Source organism: Manduca sexta, chromosome 16 (assembly GCF_014839805.1).
Source record: "Manduca sexta isolate Smith_Timp_Sample1 chromosome 16, JHU_Msex_v1.0, whole genome shotgun sequence".
Classification (NCBI taxonomy): domain Eukaryota; kingdom Metazoa; phylum Arthropoda; class Insecta; order Lepidoptera; family Sphingidae; genus Manduca; species Manduca sexta.
Window position 1 is genome coordinate 6310156 of NC_051130.1, and position 25448 is coordinate 6335603.

At 32.5% G+C, this 25448-nt stretch overlaps 1 protein-coding gene across 1 annotated transcript in view; it reads left to right on the forward strand.

Annotated features, from left to right (window-relative positions):
* The window catches only part of LOC115444751 (thrombospondin type-1 domain-containing protein 4), an 80287-nt gene that overhangs the window by 3107 nt on the left and 51732 nt on the right, over nucleotides 1-25448 (forward strand). The window contains exon 2 of the mRNA XM_037439417.1: nucleotides 19250-19469. Coding sequence (XP_037295314.1) covers nucleotides 19429-19469 — 41 coding nt within the window. The 5' untranslated portion in view covers nucleotides 19250-19428. The remainder of the gene's footprint in view (nucleotides 1-19249; nucleotides 19470-25448) is intronic.

Here is a 25448-nt window from a genome sequence, read left to right on the forward strand (position 1 = left end):
TGGGCGGATTAGAAAGAGTTAAGAAGTGAATTTGCTATGTTTTATTAATGTTTTATTGGTATGAATTTATTCACGATCCAACAAAGTGTAATGGGCTTACTTCGAGAATATTCTTTGACCTTAAAACAAATTATAATTAACTCTATTTCATTTTTTTATAAATCTTACCTTGAAGATGAGAAAGCCTTTCGCCTGATGATAACAATCTCTCAAAAACTGCAGCAACACCATCCAGTTTGCTATAGCAATGCATGATGTCCACTCTGTATCCTGGTTTAACACATATTCAATCTTTATCCCAGTAATTTGCTCCTATAGGAAATAATGAGTATTTAAGTACATATTTTTAAATAGGTAGTTGCTGGCGTTGTAATTATTTGGCTATGAATTGTTACAGTACTTTAGGGACCTCTGTAGTGGAAAGGGCTTTTCACTAAGTTGAAGTTTTAAGCATAACCCAGTCACTTCGTATTATATAAATAAGGCTGCACTGGGATAGAACCAGCATTATTTTTCTATCGATTATTGACTCCAATCAGTGGCAAAAAATGCAAGTCCTTCATGACTTATATTTTCTACGCTAACATATTATATAAAGCAATTATTATATTGTTAATATTATTACTTTGTAAGATTAATTTATCTCTCGCGCCTCGTAACAATAAACACGCAGATGTACTGTTCGTTCTGGTTTTTCCGCTAGTTTGGCACTCAATGTGTTCAGCATTCCCTCGCGGCATATCAATGAGATAGAAATTTCCACGTAATTTTCTTTTAAGAGAGTTCATGTATGTTCATATGTGTACGTTTGTTTGCTGAAATAATATTAGTTTGTATTATTGGTATAAAGCGGCGATAGCCTCATTGGCAGTGGAATGGACTGTCGAGACGAATGTCCGTTGCAGTTACAAAAACCCAAGGGCACACACCTCTGACTTTTTTAAAACTTATATGTGTATTGTTTATTAATTATCGCTTATTTAATCGTGAAGGAAAACATCGTGAGGAAACCTGCATATCTGAGGAGTTCTCTATAGAAAGTTGGAGACTATGTAAAGTCTGTCAATCCGCAGTAGCCTAGCATAGTGGACTAAGACTTAATCCCTCTCAGTAGAGGAGAAGGAACCCGAACCCAGTATTGGGAAAGTATATAATACAGGGCTGATATTATTATTAGTATTGATAACTTTTTTTCTTTTTTAAGTGGAGTTTCCACGCGACACTGGCGTATAGATTCTGCCTCCAATTAATTAATTTAAATAGAAGTATTTTTTATACTAATATTGCAGTTAAATACACTAGCTTGCAATCGGTAGATGTGCTTGGTATTACCAATAAAGCATGACTAATTAACACATGATGGATATGATCAGTAGATTATAATTTCATATGATTGGAATATTATTTACCGTAGACAGTTTAATATGGAGTAAGCCGTGCTGTATGCTCGTAATGACAAAATTCCGATATGCTCATCTATCACTAGTAGTCATTAATTTCGGATTTCTTTATAAAAGTCAAGGAAATTACTCTAAAAGCCATCGTAGCATAATTTTATCAGTGATGACATGTAGGAATATATCGGTCAGTCAATAATTCTTATACTGCCTCTGTAGCGTAGTTGTATTACAGTACGACGGCAGTGCTGAGGTCTCGGGTTCGATCCCCGGGTCGGGCAAAGTGATATTAGGTTTTTCTACTAATATCTTGTGTCTGATATTGTGATAGGTTAGCCCTCTATCACATGGCATAGAATACGCACGGCCGAAAGTGGATGGTGGAGGACCAGTTGAGCCTCAGCCTACCTCGGAATACGCACGGCCGAAAGTGGGTGCACCAGTTGTACCTCTGCCTACCTCTTTGTGGATTAAAGGCGTGTGTTATTTATTTTGGTACAATAATATTGCTATCAATACATCTGTGTGAGATTGTTTCATCTAGTATGAGATAAGTTGATAAAATGATGGTAGGCTGCAGGTCATTTGTACTGTTAGCATCTATAATATACCAATCTGCGGACGAGATATTATCTTCCTTTGATTAAACATGCGTTTTGCAATCTCGCTGGGCTGGTCGTAATTATCCAGGGGATACATTGGAATTAAATCGATCCGTTAAGTACTAACTTTGATCTAAATCTAACACATTTATAATTAAATATATAACAATTTGATTCAAATAGTAGATGTATTACCAGTAGATCGAAGAGATTTAGTTTTGAGTGAATTAATTAATGAAAACCTTATTTTACACCACATACAACAAAGTAAATACAATAATATTTTATAAAAAATATCTACGTGCATTAATTGGCGGTCGTATCGCTAAAAAGCGATCTCTTCCAGACAATTTGGCCTTGAAGTAAGAGACTGAATATAACAAAAAAGGTGCAAGTATACTTGCGACTTATCTAAATAAAAATAAAAACAATCATTTATAACTTAGATTTATTGGCACTGATTTTTCTACTAGTCGTTTCTTCTTCTTCTTTTATAATATTATGATGACACCGTTTATATATCGGTGATGTTGCCAATAGCAGATACAAAACAAAGAGGGAGACTAAATAAAATAAAAAAAAAAACATTTTGAAACCGAACTCACTAGCCATTTCCAATGATTAAAAACATTTTTATTTTCTACCACGCTAATGACAATTTGTATAAAGGAAGTCCTTAGTCCAATGCTGAATTGGGTCTCCCCTTAATATTATATACCGATCTGTTAATTCCTGTTCTGTCATTTATTTTAATACATAAAATCCCGCTGTTAAAACGGACCTTCTTTACTGAAAAGGTGTCTTTACCCTGTATTGAGACGATACTTCGATCTTTGCAAATGAGAAATAAAAGGAATAAGCTAGGAATTATGATATTAAACGCACTCATCGGCTTATAATGAACCGAAGACGCTTCGGCATCCGGTCTTCGATCTTGGCCGTATTTACAAGTCTATAAGGAAACTATAAAAATCTAGTTTTATAGTTCTACATTTACTATGTAGTTTGAGTTATTTATAAACATTTCTAATGGGTACCACATGGGATATATCAGTGTTACGTATTTGAATTTCAATATTTTTTGGTAAACCACTAATATTATAAAATTCTTTGTATATAAATCCTTAAAGATGAAAAGTTTAAAAATATTGCTTATTAATAATTAGAGTTATTTAAAACTAGCTTTTGCTCGCGGCTCTGTTCGCGTAAAAAAGTTTTTCTGGGATGAACGTCCCGATATATATTTTTCCGAGATAAAAATTAGCCTATGTGTTTTTAAAGACTATAATCTATCTCAGTGCCTAATTTCATTATGATCCGTTCAACGGTTCTGACGTGATTGTGGAACAAACATTAATCCAAACTTTCTCCTTTATATTAGTATAGATTAGTATTATCAGACTAGTTGCAAAATCTAACTAAGTACCTACTCCAAAATTGCGTAAAATTTTATTTTACATCTTATGGTCTTATAACATGATAAATGCGAAATTTTGTGACGATGTTACGATGTTTGGCGTAATCACTAAAACCGCTGAACGGATTTGGATGAAATTTAGTATATAGATAGACCATTTACTGGAATTACTGTAATTTAGGCAAATTTTATCACGAAAATGTTGGGACAGTGGGATTTTTATCATAGGAAAGATCTTAAATACGTCTAGAGCTATAAGCTACATGTAGTAACTTATAGCATTTGTAAAACCCTAAAAATATATTAGGTTCTTAAAGTATTGAAACTAAGATGCTTTAGAGATTTATTTTAATATATTTAATTACGTAATCAATTATTTAGTTATTGCAATTATTAATATAAAACATTGTATTTAGCACCAAGTAAAACATGTAGTAAAAATATGTTATATGAGCAATTAACTAATGGATTTAATTACAGATGATTTGGTAATAAACTTCCTACATAAAGTACAGAGTTTAATAAAATTAAAATAGTTGAATTAGTGAATATTAATTTATTGTACATTACAGGAATATGGTCACTTAAAACGTATTTCTCGTTAATTTGTAAATAAATTACACAATACATTCAGATTTAAGATACAGTATTGATTGTATATTAAAAACATCAACCATTTGCCGAGAGTTCAAGAGGTTTATTTTTAACAATTGCAAAGGTCCTGTTACAATCACAATTCATAACTCTTGCGTGTCGATAGACATGTGTGCTCAGACGGGAAGCGAACCCGACACCGCGCCGCTAATGGCACGCATATATTAACCTGTGACGTACATCTCGCTAGCTCCGGATTGTGTTACTATCGCGGAATTTTATGTTAACTTTTGTTTTTTTTAAGTGTCTTCACGCACTTTGTTCCTAGTCCTTTTAGCATTTGTGAATATTTATAGTAATATCAAGCATTTGGAATGAAAATATGCTATATGGCCTGCGTCAAAATTGTATATTAAAAAAAAACCTTTTCATTAATTTAAAATAACTAATAATTTAGTTAAGCCATTTAAAGTATGCCTTTTTTTATTTTATATTAACGTATTGGGATTTATTTTTAATATGGATAATCGACATTATTTCTCGATAAAAAAGATTTACTTTTTTAATTGATATTGCATGACCAAGACCTTAGTATGAAAGAGCTTCCGTTTACGTTTTATAATAGTATTATGTTATAAAATATAGGTAATAATTTTACGGATGTTTGGTTTGATGGAACGATATTCATATCCGTGATTCATGCTATTTTGGATTCATATGTTATATTGCCGGATACCGCGAATAATCTTCGAATAAACAACTTTAAGTAATATTAGCAATCAATATATTTGTGAAATATTAATTAAATAACTTAAACAACATACTATGCATGTATATACTGATACACATAATCCTATTTATATTATAAATGTGAAAGTTTGTGAGGACTGAGGATGGATGTATGTATGTATGTTTATTCCTCTCTCACGAAAAAACTACTGAACGGATTTGGATGAAACTTTTCAGTAATATTGCGTATACATCAGAATAACACATAAGCTACAATTTATAATGATTTTGTGCAATTTGGTTATAATATAATGATACATATAAAGTAAAAAAAATATATATATTGGCGTACGCTGCCAAAACCGTTGGAGTTAGACAAAGATGATGTACAGTAGTTGTTTGTCTTAAATAGATCTAAATAAAATTCCGCGACAGCATATATCTATCTTTTATGTGGCAGCCACTATGACCAAAATAGTAAGCCTTAAATATAATTAAATCGGATACTTTTTTAGCGGGACTTGTATCCCGAAACACACCTTCACGCGGTCGAAACCGCAAGCAAAAGCTAGATTTATAATATAATAAACAAATTACCATTAAATTTATTCAAGAATACTATCCCGGCTATATGTCTGGGTACTTTTTAATTTCATTCGGATACGAATCCATAAAAAATACTTCCCATTCATAAAACGTAAATAATAGATTCCTGTTCAAAAATATATTATCTGGAAGCCGTAATTTGCGTTTTATGTCATCTATTTTATGGTACATGATGTATATTAACGTAAACATTAATGACGTTACGATATTAGAAAGATTATAAAAATGTTGGATAGAAGTTCAAGATCATGGTATGTGGTGTTGGATCTGTATTATTGAATGCTCTTTTTTTTGAACCGTGATATTGCATGTGTATAATATTCTTTTATTTGCTAGTGGTTATCCAGTGGTCAAAGTAAATTAAAGTACTTTTCGAATTTTATCAAATCGTGTATTAACCAAATTAAAATAAAAAATCGCGATAAAATCTGAAAAATAATTTAATATAATGTGTTGAGTTTATAATATACTTAATTGATAGCTATTGTTTCGAAGAAATAACTACTATCATTTAAGACAAATCTATTAACCGTCCGCCGCCACGGGTGGTCTAATGGACCCGTTTTACAATGTTTTATTTCCAAACACGATTATTATTAGCGGTGGATCTATTTGCTACCGCATACTGAAGGCTTAATGTAGCATGTTCTAGTGTCCTTTGAACATCAGTATCAGGTTAAAACCGGATAAGCACATGAAAAATTAAACACGAACGTCTAATAAATAAAACAATGTTGCAATTAAAAGTCCCGTGTAATATTTAGTAGAAGAATCACGTCGTATTCGAATTTGAACTTAATAGACCACAATCTATCTTAGTAGTGAGGATTCTCGTAAATAAATTTGGATGTGTTGCCGACACATCAGTCAGAATAGGGAAATTTTGACCAAGGATAATGAAGATAATATTTTGTATAATATATAAATAAAATTTTTAACACTACAAACCATGGGTCTTGAAGCATGGAATTTTGCTATGAGAAATTCTTGTTACGTTTATTAGCACTAGTTATAGAATTTTGAGAACTGATCCCTCTACGTTGTTAATTACATTATAAAAACTTTGTATAATGCAAATTGAAAAGGAAAAGTCTCTATGAAAAATGTTTGCTATTAAGTTATTTTACAAAAGTAAATACTAGTTAATTAATTTATACGTGGAAGTAGTCCCAATCAAAATTCCACTTCGTCCACCCTCGGTGCATAAACTCATCTATTCAAGTATCTATCAAATACCCATTTAAATCGGTATCACAGCTCTATATCACACGAATGAATCCGACAGCATTAACCGTGAACCGATTACGCGGGGACACGCTGTAAAATTAAATTTATTTACATACAGATAGAATAGTTGAGTGATTTTGAGTTCTATAGCACATAAACCCTTGTAACTTAACATATAACATTCCATTCGGATGTTTGTAGATAATTTAATTATTTTATATGATAACACCGCCTAAACTTCTTTGATTATACTAATATAAAAAGGAAATGACTGGACAAGTGTAATTTTGTGGCGTATAAAGTTTTTACGATTGGAAAGTGTCTCTGATTGAATGAATGTTTTATGTCGTGTTTTCTAAAAGTTACTAATAGTTATATCGTTTTGAGTAGTTTATTGCTATTCAATTGGTTGCACGCAAATATAATAATATTGCAGTTTGATACAAAATGTGCGTTTACTTTTACATTTTACCTACATATTTGATAGCTCAATAATTAATAGAAAGTATAAAGTGTTGGTCTAAACGAATAAGTCCTACATTATAATTATTATGAAAATACTTCGCCGTAATTATTGCATCATAGGGATGTTGACTTCTAATTAGACGTAATAACATTATTAATATTTAAGGTTTGTAACAAATACACGATAGTGGCACCTTTTTACTATTATACTTCTCGAAATCAGTTTGACACCAAAAACCTTAAGCACTTTGTCGGTGAGATAAAATCGAAACAATAAAATACCGTATGTTAAACAAGCGGGGCTTTGGATGGGCCTCCGCGACCGTACGTGTCACTCGAAGGGTTGATAACATCGCCGCCGCGTAATCTGGAGGCTAATATATTTTTACAATGACTGTCGGCCACACAATGGACGAAATGACGCATGTATGGATAATATTGAAACGTATAATAACGTTGAAGATTGTTATCTATTGACCGGAGTACTTATGTCTTGTATGAGGTGTGACCGTGGGAGCTTTGTGCGTAGAATGCGGGAAATGTTTTTTATAGACACATTATTTGTTTGCATCTTTGGTAATGGACAGTGATAATCGCCGTCCATGATTGTCAAATTATTAATTAATTAATAATTAATTATTTTAAAAATTCATGTTGATTGATTCAATGCTGATTAAGACTTTTGCTCTTATCTCAATCTAATATTGAAACGGTGTAAGATCGCGAATGTTGTAAAATATTTTAGCTAAGTTTTGTTCAACTGTACCGTCTTCGACGGGAGGAGGATTCAAGATACAGCAAATCTTTTAAAGAATACATTGGTCAGTTTTTTTTTATTTCGGTTATTACTCTACCATTAAATACATTGAAAGGCCCTATGGATAAGTAAAGTAATTAAAGTTTATTTACTGGTGTAGTAGAGTATAGGGGCAATTAAGCCCTGGTGGCAGTCGGACTAGGCGCAAACTTAATCTAGTGCCCACTGCGGCGATTAGTACTTACGTGACTTGTGAGAGAATATCTTGGGGCTGAGATACAGCGGCCATTACGCGAAGTCAATGATCCTAACACTTTTACGGAAGACATGAGGATATTTATTGTTTTTTAAACACAACGTATGTGCCTTACTGTCGAATACATTCTTTACTAGACAAATTAATTCCAAAGATGTTTATTTTGATTTGTTGATTATTTTTATTGATTTGCAACAAACTCAAAGCATAAGACATTATTTGGTCTGGATATCAATGATTCCATAATGGAATTACTTCCATAATGGAATATTTGTTACTTATAATAGTTATCTACAGCGATAACATATTTTTCTTTCTGACAAAAAATGGACTTACTCGTATATATTGTATCTTGTTAACTTAATGTCATCTAGTTACCTTTGCCATTCATTTTTATGTACCAATTGATTAAAATTTTAATTAAACATTAGACAAACAGTCGAATATACAAGGAAGTAATTTTGGCGGACAAAAGCATAATTCAAAACTCTGGTTCACGGTTTAGCATACAATATTTTAATTTGTCAGTCGAATGAGTATTATCAATGGAGATATCAATCTATTGCCCAATGCGGCGTGACGCTTGTACTAATAGCGTGAATATATTTCATCTCCGTTTCCATTTGCATATAAAGTTTTGTGGGTAGTTACTATGTAGTCAGTTTTTGTGCAACTGGAATGGGTCGTTTAAGCCCAGCATTTGAAATTGTTTCAATGAAAATTTACGTCCGCTTTAGCAGTTCTTTTTCCGTTTTGTAAAGTGAATTTTTCGCCTGTCTTATAAATCTGTTAAATCTATTGATGGGAAAATAAATACCTATTATTGAAGTATTAACATATTTTAACGCATTTTTTTATAGTTTTTCTTTTATATTACGTAAAACTTGACTCCTCAGAATGATAATATTCATACTATATGCTAGTATTTTAAATCTTATGTAGAATCTCTTAATATTAAATTATATTATACTTAGTAGATTATAAAGATTTTTTTTTATACCAAAAACAGTTTGTATCTCATTTATTGTATTCGCGTAAGGATAAAAAAATTGCACCACAAAAGGACATTCTAACTCACTTACAGACATGTCTGCGAGAATCAATTCAAATTACAAAGCAATGTGTGGGGGTGTCATTGACCCGTTGAAATCACGGGTGTTCAAGCTGTTATATCATTATGTCCAATACTAGGAGATCGTTGTCGCCTGTTGACCCTGCGACTCCATCAAGTAGCCAACTCCTATCTATTTATCATACACTTCAATTATTTAGTTTTTGTTTTTTTGTCCTTGAATAATTTACATGTCGTAAAAATGTTCAATGGACAACGTTCAACGTGATTGACATATGAGGTATTTGAACTCTGCTCTATATTTTTTGAACTCATTGCGGCTGAAATTGCTAGTTTGTGCTCTAGTTTTAATTTGTGAATATTGACTATATCAACTTTGTTCTGAGAAATTATTTGCTGTTGAATAAATATTAATTAAAATACTTTATTTATCACGTAGGCGAACAAAGTTGCAATTATGGTACCTCAAAAAGTGTTTGCATTGTGACAAAATATTTCCTAAAATATATAAATAAAATTAAATTAAACTAAGCCCCAATTACCTTCATCCACTGATAAGTTTATAGCTTAGAGCGTCTAAGAATGAATGGAAAAAAATATTAGTTTGTAAAATATGTCCGCGGGTAAAGTAAACACACAGCGGAGTGCATTCTTGATTAATAGCTAGAGATTGGTCGCAGGCCCGTGGTCGTGGGGTATTAGCTACCAACAATCCTTACGTACAGGTTAAAATATCTCTACATTATAATTTGCAAGCTGTATACAGGAAGTTTAGTTAGCTAAAATAAAAATTACGTTGCAATAATTGAATAATTATAAATATTGTCCTCAGTGTCTCGTGTCGGCGATAACTGCAGTTAAGATTGTTAGGGGATTTTTTCGTGAGTTTCAAGTGAATTTTATGAGTCAGTGCTGGTATTAAACAGGTAATGTAGATAGTATTCATTTTATTACAGTGTACTTGGGAGCATAGATTGAAATGTGAATTTTATATTTGGTTGGTTTATACATTCAAGTGACCAGTAGCATTTACTCTAGTACTTGTAAGTAGAATAGGTGGGTTCTGGGTCCCCTTTAATGTAGCAATTCATCAGGCAAAAGACCAAAGCCGATGGGGCGATACCAGCAAATAATAGAGAGTCACATCATCCTCAATATTGAAGGACCGACTGGCACGAGAAAATTTACTCAGAAATTGTAAAACAAACCTTAATCCTAGAATAGTAAAATCGAGTATTAAAGCACTTTGCAAGTCGTACCTACATTCGTCATCACAACGCCGGAAACATCCCGCAACCTTTCACAGCGTTTTTCTAGTTTTATTGACTAACCCACCCAATAAAGTACACAGTCGGAAATCAACGACTACGCATTGGAAAGTGCAATGAAACATAACACCTAACCCCGGGGCGATACTAAATTACCGAACAGCGTTGCGAAGCGCGTCTGCGGTCTAACTTTTACCTAAAACCGCGGGAAAAGTGAACTTGTGTCACTAGCTTTACTCACTTGCAGCTGATATGCGGTTGGCAGAACGTTGCTGTCGACATTGGCAATGCCTTATTCACACGGGCCGAATAAGCATTAGATTTTGAAATTATAATAAAAAACACTAAATTGTCTAAATATTATAATACTGTTTTGCCAGTCAAAATTTCTATAAAATACATAATTAATTTTATTTAGCAAAAATTTAATAGCGCCATCTGCTGTCGTTACTGAAAACATATTTGCAAAAAACAGAAATACGATGACATAAAACTTTTGGTGAACATTTAAGTTTGATTCATAATCCTAGTTTTCTAGCGGCCATTGGTTGGATTCATACTACTTGGTAGTTTTTACTGGGTCTTAATGTCATTAATTACTTAGATGATATTCTCCTACAGACATTTAGTATTCATTGATAAACCTCAATCTGACGTGTGATCTACACAGTATTTGTTACTTTTTACGTGTTATTTCCATAATTTTATGCAGGATTCTGACTTTATAATGTGTTACTTGTTCTACATACTCCATTTCTTTATTTCTTGGTAATTAAAAACTATTGGTTTACTACTTATGCACTAAAAAATGCTTAAACAGAATATCTTGGTACTTTTGGCAAACGTTTTTATATATTAATACTTTACTATTTTTAAGTTAATAGGATGAGATGAGCATGTCAATACCTCTCAGAACTTATAAAAAGATATATCTGCTAGTATTATACCTTCTGAGGTCAATTTCATAGACTTACCTAAAATTGTTCGATGCGTGCAAAAAACGTAAGCACTCTATAAAAAGAGTCTGACTGGTTATATTTCCTTGGTATTTTTAAATAGCATAACGCCTTAGAAATACATCATCATCATCAGCCTCATGATGTCCAGGCTTCCCCAAAGATTTCCAGATCGACTTATTGTAAGTGGCCCGCACCTAGCGACTTTTATGAGAGATACATAATTATTTCATGAAAATAGAAGTAATAATACAAATTTGAATGGTAGGCAACGCGTGGACCTTTTTACTGTGAACACGACGTATGAAATAAATGGTGGCACGTCGATCGACGCTTTATTTCTCTACGCCCCGCTTCTATGACGGTTTCATCCTAAACAGCGCTTGTTTGCATAGATAGTTGAAGTTTCCGACTTTTATAGGTTTGAGACTTAAGATTGCAGTAATAGCATTGTTCAGGAACTAAACTGTATTTGATTCTTCCTCTATAAAATGATATCAATCAACAAGGCATAACCTATGTTGATACTAATACGAACACGAAGTACCGACTTCTTAGGTATAAATTAAATCGGGGATATCATCAGTCTTTTAATACCTTCAAAAAATACTCCAAAACATTTTCTGTATCACGATTGAAAAAGTTAAAACGACTGACAAATAATAATTCCTGTCGTAATTTATTGTTGAATAATATTAACTTTCAAAAAAATGTTTCCTCTATTGTTCATTATAAATTATCACGCGTAAGTTATTCCATATTGAAATATGTAAGCAAAAGATGAATTCGAAAATATTTTGAATTAAATATAACAGTATTTTCTAAGTAAATTTTATCCTCGTATAAAATGCTTCTTTAACTTCACTAATTATTCCTCTCTAGTTTTTGCTTGCAGCTCCGTTCGCGTGAAAAAGTTTTTCCGGGATACATATTATATTTTCCTGCGATAAAAAGTAGCTTATAACATTCAGGAGGAATATAAATTTACAATTGGTGATTTTTTTTCAAAATCCAATCTAGTAGTTCCTGGGATTAGCGCGTTCAAACAAACAAACATTTCAGTTTTATAATATTAGTATAGATTTCTAAAAGAAATCCACAACACTAAACTAACTTAAACGCAAAACTGACGAACAATTACAAAGCAATTAGCTGATTGGAAAGCTTTGAGGTCACTGGTTAGAGTCCCTGTACGGGGTCAAAGGTAGAGATCCGCTAAAAGGTGATAATTGGACCCTAAGTTGCTGCACTCATGCGTCTAATTCTCGATGTGTTTGTATGAACAGTTATAAGCCATCATCGTTGGTGTCATACCAGCTATGGTTTGGAATATACGATATTAACTACAAGACTTCGCTCGTGGTTTTGCTCATGAGAAATAATCTAAATCAGTTAAATAATTTCAGTACCGTCTGTTTTTCCGTTTTGCTGGACCAAATTAGATAGATGACAATGAAAAACTAACAATAAAATTTTATATATAAAAATGAAATACTGTAAGAAATATCAAATATTAAAAAAAAATATCGACTGGACACGAATTTATAAAACGCGAAGTAAAACAACGAAATACACAAAATTCAAAGCAGCTAAATTATTAAAAGTATTCCCTTTCTGACTTAACAACACTAGTTCAATATAAAGTTATGATTACCTCTTAATATGACTTAATACCGGTAAATAACTAAGAGAGATTTGTCTTCGATTCAGTCTCAAATTTAATATTCAGATACATTGTTGTTTATGAAATAAAAGATTTATTCTGACAACGTGAGATATTATAAAACACTATTAAATGCACTTATCATTACGTTTAGAGAAACGGTGATAATGTGGGAAATAATATGAATAAACTCTGCGTCTCTAAACGGCGTCTTAATGTGAATAATGGAAATGTATCTATCTTTGGTATTTTGCTTTGTGTTATTTATGTTATTAAAAGTAATTTTATAAATTAAAATATAATTATAAATTCGAATGTTTGTGAAAATATTTGATTGTATGAAGCATGGCACACAGAGACAGTATTAGTTATATCATGTTTTAGTTTAATAGGTATATTATTTTTTATTCCGGAAAAATTCATGGAACAACGTTTATACCAAATAAGGCCCTTCACGCGTTCGGAGGCGTCAGTACCACATAGATTTATTGTATTCAATGTAAAGTTTTGATTATAAATCCTATTTCACCGGTCATGATTCAACTGTCATCAGAAGTGTCCACTTCAGATTAATTACATTAACAAATATGACCGGGCAAGGACTTCGGCCAGCTTTCACTTCAAATGATGTTTTGTATTAATATTCTAACTAGGCTTTGGTCGCTGTTTCGCTCGACATTGTATATGTTTAACAGGTTTCTCTAGATTATATCAAAATACGACGAATAAATTCTTATATTCTAAAAGGAAGAAAACGATCAACCTATCTTATTACACTTACTTAAGTATTATAGACAATAGAAGGTTCGAGAAAAGAGTTTAAATAACCATGTTAAAAGTAATGATAAGTAATCGTATTGTTTTTACTAAATTATGAGGCAAAGACATAAGCCGTATTGTACCATTTCGATAAAGTCGATCACCGAATCCTTTGATTCCGATTTATTTACAAACTACAATGTCGTTTGTAACATTAAATGTAAGTGCAAGTGTCCATATTGAACTATATTTATATCATCTAATGGAACAAAGTGAATTGAAACAATAAAAACTATCTAGCGAGCGTGAAACATTGGTCTGGTAATCTTAGGTGTCGGACCACCTATAGGGAGAAACAGTTCAACGAATCCCGTTCGGAAACTTTATGTCTCTTCAGAACATTTTGTACAATTAAAGGAATGTTAATGGCGAAACGATACAGCTTCTTAATAACTGATAAATATAATATATTTAAAAATTGTAGAGCGTTCTATAGAATCTATATTTATTGATTCGAGTTTTGGAAGTACATAAAATATTTTTACACCAAACGCATAATTGTTTAAAAGCGGAATCATAACTTCGCATTAACAATAATTATGCTTTAATGGCATCGGAATAAAAAGATTTTAATGTGAAAGCATGAAATTAAAAATTGGTATTATTGAATGGGTGGCATTATTGTAATTCAATAAATTACATTTTCATATTTTATAATAATATCATACAGAAGTAATTGATTATTTTTTTTAAAAACAAAAATGAATTTTAAATTTAGAACTGAACTCAACGCAAACAAATAAACCGAGGTGATAAACATTTCCGTGATGCATTTAATTTCGTTTCCTAAGCAATGAAACTGGAATGAAGAAATATAACTTGTCCTTAATTTAGAATATTACGAATGATAACTATAATAAAGTCTGGCTGACGTTGCGGCGTGTAAAATGTCCATAAGCTATGCATTTAATATTAAATCAAACAGGGCAATGTTTTGTAGTATATATGATAGATTCTATTGTAGCGGGTCCTATCAAAATTATATTTGAAGGTTTATTTGTAGTTATTAATCTGCAGATTAGCAAGTGAGGCTTCTACTTAATGGTGTTTAGTACTGCTTTTAGACATGTAAAATCCCACAGGAATTATTCACGATAATAATAATAATAATGTGTAGTGTATACACATAACGAGCATTCGGGTCTCGATCTTTTATAACTAATTCATTTTTATGTATGGAATACTTGACTAAATAGGCATTCAGCAATTTTCAAATAACATTTTATCACATCGCGTCGGTATTCAAGTTTTGCAGTCAATAACTACATCCATGTCTTGGCCAAGGTGGAATTAACAAAACAACAATACTTGATTGATGTCGACATTAATGTCCCCCCTAACAATTGAATGATAAACGACATTTTGCAATTCCATCGACCACAGATTGATTTTCATTCGTTTCGTGGTAGAGGATTTTATTGCCAATCAAATATTTGCCTATTTATTCTAGAGCGAATAAACTGTATGAGTACTGATTGTCATGATCTATTTCTTTATCAAGTTCAAGAAAATACTAGCCAGTATTTTCTGTATTATTTAATTTCAAAGAGTTTATTAAGTTTCATTGGGTTTAGCAGGAGTTTTCGTACTTAATGATTAAAAGGTCTATTGTGTCTAGTCGGAAGTGATTTTCTTGTCTTTACAGTAAAGTACTCTTCATCCACTCCACTTTGGAAGTCATGGTTGCGTTCAATGTCCAGTCTGCTAAAGGCAATACGTACGGGCGTACGGGCTACGCGCATGCTCGGTGCGGCGCCCTTCGGGAGTAAGCATCTTTAAAAAAATAACGTTGGACCAAAGTTGAAAGACATTGGACTGAATTCTCTTTGCTTGATTTAAATTCGAAAAAATATGTGTTCTTATTTTGAATTGTAATCTCTTTGCGAGTTTGGTTTGGAAACCTCTAAAGTAACTTTAGGTAAGTTTATGAATGAAAACAATTATTTTTATTTTTAGAAAATTATGTGGACATTAATTATATTCCTATTAAATCCATGATTTAGTTTCACCCCAATAATTAGTGCTATTTATTTGAGTTTCATAGTGTTCAAAGTATGCAGTTTTACTTGATATTCAAATGAAAGTTGCCCAAATACACGGTATAATATTTTAGGTCAATCTATTGTTATTCCAATTATTAATAGAATTCTCAGTACTCATTTAAATTATTCACGCACATTGTTTTTTAAAAATATGACGTACCCCAACTAATTGTGTTCATTGATATTACTAATTGCCTTTATTGGTTATTATTTCTACATTTTTATCACTTACTTCTAAAAGCAATAAATCAATTTGCGAGACAGTTTTCTTAATAAGTTTCGCCACAAGCAATTTTTTATGCCCTTCTTTATCATATTAATTATCACAATTCGTAAACGCAAGAGCGGTATGACCCAATTTGATCTCATTTTTATTTACCTTACCAATATACAAGGAATGATAAATCGGCCCGAGTATGAAGCTGTGAAGTACTCAATGCTAAGTGAAGAAATTCGGTTTAAATTATAAAACTTTCAGTAACGGGAATACTTTGATGTTACCTTTATTGCTAGAAATTAACGCGTTGAGTGATAGGTGTTGCGACTTGTTGATTTTGCGTAAACTGAAACGTAAACAATTTTCGATAGTCTCAATAGATTTCAATATGGTTTCATTTATAGTTTTGGTATACATAATTTTCTTGCATTTAGGATGATAATATGTTTTTATTATCTTCAAGTTTATGATGTTTAAAGACAATATGTGGCGCAGGGTCCATGTAAATCCTGTCGGCGTCCGTTTATGTAGAATCTGATTATCATTAGAACGATTTGCAGACCGCAATAATCCATATTAGTACCAATATATTATGTCAGGTTCCCTTTGGGAAAATTTCACCTTTGGCCACCGCAATATAGGCTCAACCTCTTTACCCGACTACGGCGAATCAAGGAAGGGTAATGATTATTACACCCTGTGTATATATGTATGTATCTATATAGCTATTTTGGCAATATAAGCTCAATAACCGTTTACCCGACTACGGCGAATCAAGGAAGGGTAATGATTTTTACACTCTGTATGTATGTAGCCATTTTGTTATAGGCAACCTGAACGAGTTTTAAGTTAAGATGAATGGAACCATATAACGATGCAAGGTAAACACTCAAGCATCAGGTGTCATGCAAAAGTTTACTTTTCATTTATCATTCAGAAAGCTGCGCAAGAGCCTGTTTACTTACTGATAAGGTCGCCCTAGTACACTGACACAGTGGAAATGTGGTGTAATAGTTTGATAATCATACATTTACCTTTCCTATTGACTTTGCTCTCCGAGATACTGTCGGCTAGTTCAGCATAATATTTGCGGATAGAAAAACTATTTATTGCTTTGATAAGCTAATCTTTATATGCTTTTTCCTGCGGTAGAATCACACATAATGTTATTCCTTGTCGTCTTTTTGGTTTAGTGGTAGCGTATATGGATTAATTGGGTATGAATTACGGTACTCTCAGGTTCGATTCCCAGGACCCGTTAAACTTTGTCCGAGGTTTCTGGATTTATATAGGGTTGTGTCCACCATAAGGAATCAACATCGGTAGGTCGTAAAACTAAGTGAAATCGTCGCTGTAATATGTATGCAAAATTTTGATTTGACGACCCTACATGCGAGAGGGACAAAGACTGGATGAAAGAGATTCAGTAATTTTAATGTCTTAAGGATTTGTGAAAAATCATGTAATATAAGTAGTTCTTATTCTTACGAGCATCAGGTTATACTCTTGTGCAAGAAAATTTTTAGTTTGAGATAGCTTGCATACCTGCATCTATAATAATGAACTGAGGAAGTCATCTGCAGTCAGGTCTTGCAATAATTGTTGTCGCCCAAATCGATCCAACACGACTGCAACTGTCTTCACCCGACCGCATTAAAATGGCTACACAAAGTTATGACTGCACGCTGTCAACCACGTCAAGTGCAGTCATGCAGCACGCTTAATAGCGTTGTAATAACCAATTCTGCATAATTGATTTAAATCACTCGAGAGTTCTGTAACTATTTTAAGGTTTATACAATATTGCCTTGGACAATATATAAATGACGCGGCTTGTAAGATCTTTCCTTTTGGTAAATTATAAGAACTTATGCCATTGCTTCTATAATTATTTATATAAATACACACATTTTTACCTAATGAGTGTGATATAGATGTGTTTAAAATTTATTTATGTGTGCGTTCATAACGACGTAAACAGTTATAGTATATGAAATGATATAATTTAATTGAACCTGTAAAATGTTATACATTATTAGGTTCCATCAATATTAACCAGTTCGGAAAGCAGTTCTCACTAGAGAAGAACGGGCAAGAAACTCTGGTGTTGCTCTTTTCAAAATCAGTTTAAGGTATAAATTACAATACATGATACACAGAAAAGAGAATAGGAAAATAGAATAAATAATTACAATTGTTTTCTTTTTATCGTTGTTTAGAGCAGTTCATTTATATGTTGCTATTTCTATGTATTATGTATTATGTAATAGTTACATTGTCATTTTTTATGACAGCTATAAGCATACAGCGCGTGCTTTCTAGACGATTTTAGGACATTACACATAATCAACTGTTAATTAAACGAAGCTTACAAACTTGCTATCTTTATCAGTGCTGTATAATGCTAATAAATTTTATAACAATTTTAACTGGCCCATAATCCCATTATAAAATGTACTACCGTTAGTTCGTGAGTCAGTTTCTCACAGCGAGCATTGTTTGCACCTTATCTTAGTACTTCCGTTTCCCTTCGGCATCGAATTAGACTTGTTAATATCGGTAAAATCGTACCTTCATTGGAAATTGGCTGAAATATTTGATAGTATCGTGAAGTGCAATGTGTTATTGTTATTTAACAGATAGAGAGCTATTTAATTATATTTGTTATAGGTACTTGAGTATAGTAACTAATAGAAGTGTCTGGCGCGTAGCTGGAATCCAATTTAGACTTGCTATAAAGACATATTATAAAGTATAAGATTTAAATGTATTCTATTACCAATTGATTAAGTCTTTATGCCTGATTACCTAACTTAGAGGTATTAGATTTTCACGATGTGAAAATTTGCGTATTTTAAATGATGTTAAACGCATAAGGTGACGTTATATTCAAATATGGTAAACTAGGGGAGATTGGAAATTGAAACCTATTAGCAATTCCATTTAAGGTGCATATCGATTATAATGTCTGCTCATAATTTTAACTAAACAACAAAGCAGCTAAGGTTGCTATTCGTCAAATATATATATTTTTTTTATCCCGTGTAGACTGGATTCATAAACACTTTTTTGCAAGTCAGTGTTGCAAAAGTGCGTAGAAAATAGCAATAGTAATTTATGTTACAGTTAACAGCCGATCAAAAAGCAATTTTTTTGTTACAGGACGTCAGAGAGAAAAATGAAAGCGGTCTTACGTCATGGTGATTATAAAGTGTGGAGTGACGTTATGTCGTAAAGATGTGAACAGATCTGGCCCGCAAATAAATCAAAGATAAACATAAACTTTATTCAATAAAATGTACAGAGAATTTGGACTCAGTAAAAGTTTACAGTGACGTAAAATGGAGAAGAGAAGACATTTCCAATGGGAAAACTCGTTGTGGTACGTAAGCTAATGTTATTATGTTTGAAATTGCAATGCAATTTTATAGAGATAGATAAAGGTTTGGAACACCAACAACTACTCGATGAATATAATTTCGCAACTAAATTTTGCTAAACTTTAATAAAAAGTTTATTTAGGTTTCATTATTTTAAGAAAACCGATATCTTATTGTCATTATATTTCATGTTGTAAGGCATACTTTTCTTAAGTTAATTCATAATATATTCTCATTCCGTATACCTGAGCGGAGTCAAAAACTAAATTTTAATAACATGCTCGAAAGAAAGAATTAGCACGTGTATTAACAAACAGCCTATTGTTTTTTAAACCAACGAAAGTTTATGTCTACGTTGTAAAAGTGTTTTCGTCCGAAACTATACAATAAATTCAATACCTAATAAACTTGGCCGTTTAATGTTTTACGGGTAAGAAGCATTATCTCATACCATGACTAGCGTATTTCGACGATATATTGATTTCCATGAAATTTGTATTTTATATAGAAATTGAGTTCAAATTTGTATGTTTTTTTGGCTGTTTTGTGGGATTTTCAAATAATATGTGTAGTTTTCACCATAATATGAATTGTATATTTACCCCCTTATTCATAAACGTTTTTTATCTAAGGACGAAGTAAAGCTGTGATAACAAGCTTGTTTCTCAGTGCCCAACAGCACTGAGAAACAGACATAGGGCCGTTGTGATTGGCTATTATTGTTGTATCTCAATATTAGCCAATCACAACGGCCCTATGTCTACGCACTGAGAAGACTGCCATGCCGTCAGCACTGAGAAACAGACTTGTTATCACAGCTTTACTCGGTCGTTAGATAAAAAACGTCTATGAATAAGGGGGTTAGTGTAATGTGTAATTAATAATAATAATATCAGCCCTGTATTATATACTGTCCCACTACTGGGCACGGGCCTCCTCTACTGAGAGGGGTAAGGCCTTAGTCTACACACACACCCTCAAAATTCTTATAGAGAATTTCTCAGTTATATAGGTTTCCTCACTATGTTTTGCTTCACCATTAAAGCAAGCGATAACTTATAATACACACATATTGTTTTTTAGAAAAGTCAGAGATGTGTGTGTGCCCTTTGGATTGACCAGCTGATTTGTCTCGGCAGTCCCACACCCAACTAGGCTATCGTCGCTTCTCGTTTATTGTACTAGTTATCGTAATATAGATTTTATTTCATTTTTTTCCGATATGCATGGATGTGTTAATGCAAATTATACAAGATAATACAAAATGGTGACATAAACTAAATTTGAAAAATATTATAGAAAAGCTCCTATTTCTCTAGGGCCTTAATCTCAGTGTAAACTCATAACACGGTCAAGTTACGTCATCTTCTTGAAATTAGTGTGGAATGATATTCCTTATGGCAATTTTTATTATCATAAACGCGACTGTGCGTTACGTGCTTCTTACACATTGTCAAAATAACGTATGGCAGGGAGAATTAAGCCCCTGATTATTGTAAATATTCATTTTACTTTGTAAATGCTATAATTATTTATTCCTTATCAGTAATTATATTTTATGAATGAATCGGGAAAACAGTTAATCAAATTCAACCATTTATAGATGACATGACTAAAATATTAACATAATAAATTGTATTTTTATATTTACTTCTATAGCACACATAATGCAGTAATTATTACTTGAACATAACAATAGTTCTTAATTCAAAAAAGTCCGGTCACCGTTTTATTTATACAAATAGGCCAATGTAAACAGGATTTTACGTAACGGATTCCGGTACAGGACTCCTTTGTTACTATAAGTAAACAAAAATTACGCGTTCATTCAGTAACGTTGACTCTGAAGAAATGAGGTCAAGTGCGAACTAACTCCTTGACGGGTTACTGGTTAACTTTCTACGTGTAAAGTGGGATGGTCCTTAGTCATGTAGTAAGTAGGTTAGGAATCGAGTGCTCTTGAATTAGATTTTTATTCGACCAATGCTTTGTATTGGAGTTGACAGGTTATGGGTATAGTCTACCTCTATTTCAATATATTTACCTACTTACATGTACGTAGGTACAGTCAGTTACAAAAGTAACTAACGATTTCGAAACTTCAAAACGCTTTTACATTAACTTAAATTTTTTTTTATATATATCTACAATAAATAAAATACTTTGAACTTTATTTTAGTGAATAAAAAACGATTGTTAATAAGGACGCAAAAGTTTGAAATAAAATTGTTCAGCTAGTTTTATGGCTGACTGTACGTAGAACAATGACTTCGCATATTTTTGGGACTACGATGGATTCAATTAATTTAAACGTTAAAAAGTTTCAACTAAAATTATATCTCACATTTAAAAAAAAATTACCGATAAATTTTAAATAAAGAATTCCATTTTATGATTCTAAAGTCAAATCTTTGAATACTAAACATCAAATTACCGTTAAATATTTGCATTTTATTTTTATGATGTTTACAAAGATGTTATTGTCATGACATATAAGTATTAACGAATCTATTTTCGTAAAGTCACGTATGTTCCACTGTTCTCATTCATGGAATACCTACTGCAAGAGTTTATAACTTAGAGAATTAATCCGAAATAAAAATTGTGCCATATCAAATAATACTAAAAATAAAAACAAGTATTATTGTAAAATGTAAAGTTGACTTCTTGGACAACCTACATCTCAGTCCGCCCCGTGACCATGATTGATGCAGTCTTCGAAACGTTTGGGGAAAATATTAATATAAAACTCCGCGATAAAATCCGAAAACTAGTTTAATCTATACATATAAAAATGAATCCTTATTTCCCTTGGTCACGCCACCACGCGTGAACGGTTGGAGCGATTTCATAATTTTTTTTTGTTGTGTTTGTTATTGTCATGAGAATGTTCTTATGAAATAAAAAAATTGCGCGGAAAATTAGAAAATTTAAAAAAACTTAACGAAACTATTAATTTTATATAACTCTCAATTGTTTGAAATAACTGTCAGCGATTGACAGAATGCGCGCTGCAAATTCATAGTTAAGATGGGACAACGTCTGTAGGGTCAAGTTGTAATAATAAGTATAAAAATCCGCGATAACATCTAAAAACTAGTTTAATTTTGATATAACATTCGCATAAACATAAGAAATCATTATCCTTCTACATACGAATACCATGAATACTGAGTAACATCCATAATTAATTTCGAAACATCATTTATGTAATTGTAACTTTCTGAAGTTTACGTACGAATTGTTCCTAACGTAGATAAGTAAAACTTACAAACGCCAGACCAATGAAGCAAAGATACGTTATTAAAAGCAATATAAACGTAGCGCAAGGTAATTATACCCAGCGCTTACAACTTTATAACAAGACAACACATATCGATGAAGACAACTTTGTAAAGGGCAATTCGCTTGGTGTCGCGTCGGGCAAACCCCGCGGCGAGCTAACAGCGAACTGTTAACAGCAGTGGTAAATTGATATCATTTATAACTGCATACAAGCCAATGTTATCAAAACTGTGCTTTATTAATGTTCACGACTGATTAGTTCATATTATTGATTGGTTTTTTGTACCTAATCAATTTAAGCGATGAATATCTTAACAGTTTAAAAAAAATATTTGACCTAAACTGTTGACACTTAATTAAGGGGATAGGAAGTATAAAAGTTTAAAATTTTGTAAAGGTTTACGTCAGGCAGAAATACGTCCGAAAAATAAGTCCAGATCTTGTCTTCAATTGTTTGCTAGTGGGATATATTTTGTATCCGTCAAGATAGTAACCAGTTCACAAGGTGTCAAAACCCGTCAAAGTGTCCCACGTGAGTATGTCGGGTTCCGGGATCAGCCTGTGTATATACGACTTAAAACAGGCCGACATTATTGTCGACTGGCGGGGGTAATCAACTTTCATCAGTCGACATTCTATCAGGACTTCACTCTGCTAACCATCGGGTGCCATGGGGTCCCTGCAAGGTTGCCGTACCTGTGGAATAAGATGTTTGAAAAGTAAATAATAATAATAATATTAGCCCTGTATTAGCCTCCTCTACTGCTGAGAGGGATTAAGCCTTAGTCCACCACGCTGGCCTAGTGCGGATTGGTAGACTTCACACACCCTTGAAATCCCTATAGAGAACTTCTTAGGTATGCAGGTTTCTTCACGATGTTTTCTTTCACCGTTAAAAACAAGCGACAATTCACATAGAATACACACATAATATTTGTAAAAAAGTCAGAGGTGTGTACCCTTGGGTTTCGAACCTGCGGACATTCGTCTCGGTAGTCCATTCCACAACCAACTAATCTATCGTCGCTTTGTAAGCTATCTGCGTAGGGCTAACTCTACATTGGAGTGACACATAAGCAAGTAATAGAGGAAGAAGAAACAGAAATAGTATCGGAGAAAACTACTAAGAGAGTTTATGGTGCCATATTTATTCCAGCCAGCACTAGGCTAGTGTGGTGGATTAAAAGGAATCTCAAAGTAGTAGAGGAAATACATTCCCAACAATACCATATTATTCAGGATTGCTACCATTATTAATTCCAAAACTCATCACCCAACATAGACATATCCCGTAGAATAATGTATTTGAAATACATAAAATGTGTGTTCATCAAAATAGTTCGAATACCAAATGAAAAACGCCGAGACGAGTAGACGATTGTAGAACGAATGTGACTTCGTAATTTCTTGTACGCTTACTATTTTCAAAATGTGCTTGTTACCTCATCTCTTTAAGGAGATGCTGCAGTCAATGTGCGAAGATAATTTTGTTTAGAAAATGGCTGCTTATTACCAAAACTTATAATAGTCGGTTAGTAGTTGTAATAAAAGCTATTAAGTAACTAATTAGTTAATAAGAAACATCTTGCCAGGCTGAGCACCTGCCTGTACAATGTAGGTTTTTATTGTTGTGTTGAGAAATTTATAAAATCATAACGCTTTCCATTTTCCATTTTCCATTATGTAGTGTAGTTTTTTGGTTATTTAATACATTTGCTTAGTAGTTTTAAAGTAAACATAAAAAATGTGTAATTATAATCTTTTATTAATCGCACTTGTAATAGGGAAAAAAACACTTACATAATATCTATTTAAAATGTTGAATAAATCCACAGCAATTTAATCTATGCAGTTTAATATTTTTTTATAAGTTTAACCCGCAAATTCGTCATGAAGAGTAAAAGTAACAGGTAAAGTTAATGCCATAACAAATCCCACAACACAGACGTCAGTAAATCAAAAGCAATAAGCTTTACAACAGGACAAAAATTATAATTTAGGCAAAAGTAAGAATAACTAACGTACAATCAATCAAGAAACTGGCCAATGAAGAAAAAAACATAAACACGCTAAATACATACTCCACAACAACTAATCGCAAACAACCGAACACATTTAAAATTGGAATGTCATATTTTCGACCGCGTAAACCGGTAAATTATATTATTACCAACTTCTAAACCGGTCATTACCGACCATCACTAAGTTCATACTTTATCGATAACATAGTGACTTCTTTGCGTATTCTGGTTCTCAATTGGTTAACGCCGCTTGCGCCGCGCGGCGGGCGTCATTGTAAATCCAATTAGCACTATTGACATGTTTATCTTTACACTACTGAGTATTAATGACACTCGTTAATTTTGATTTGTATTTTTTAAAACTTAATTATTGTCAAGATGAAGTTAGAAGTTCATTATTAATGTCTATTAATTTAATTACTAATAAACAAAAGTGTTTGTATGTTTATTTTTAGAAGGCTATGTGAGAAAGCTCGCGAATGTCATAAAAATTGCATCACACCAGTATCCATATGACAGACGGAAGCAATGTGATTTTATCATAAAAATAACGGCGATCGGCACTTAATAAACCACTTAAGATGTTCATTAGGGCGTTTTAGAGTCGTTTGATCGTTTTAATGTGGAGTGCAGTCTCCTTCGGCTTTGGGCCACAACTGTCTAATGGAGTCGGAT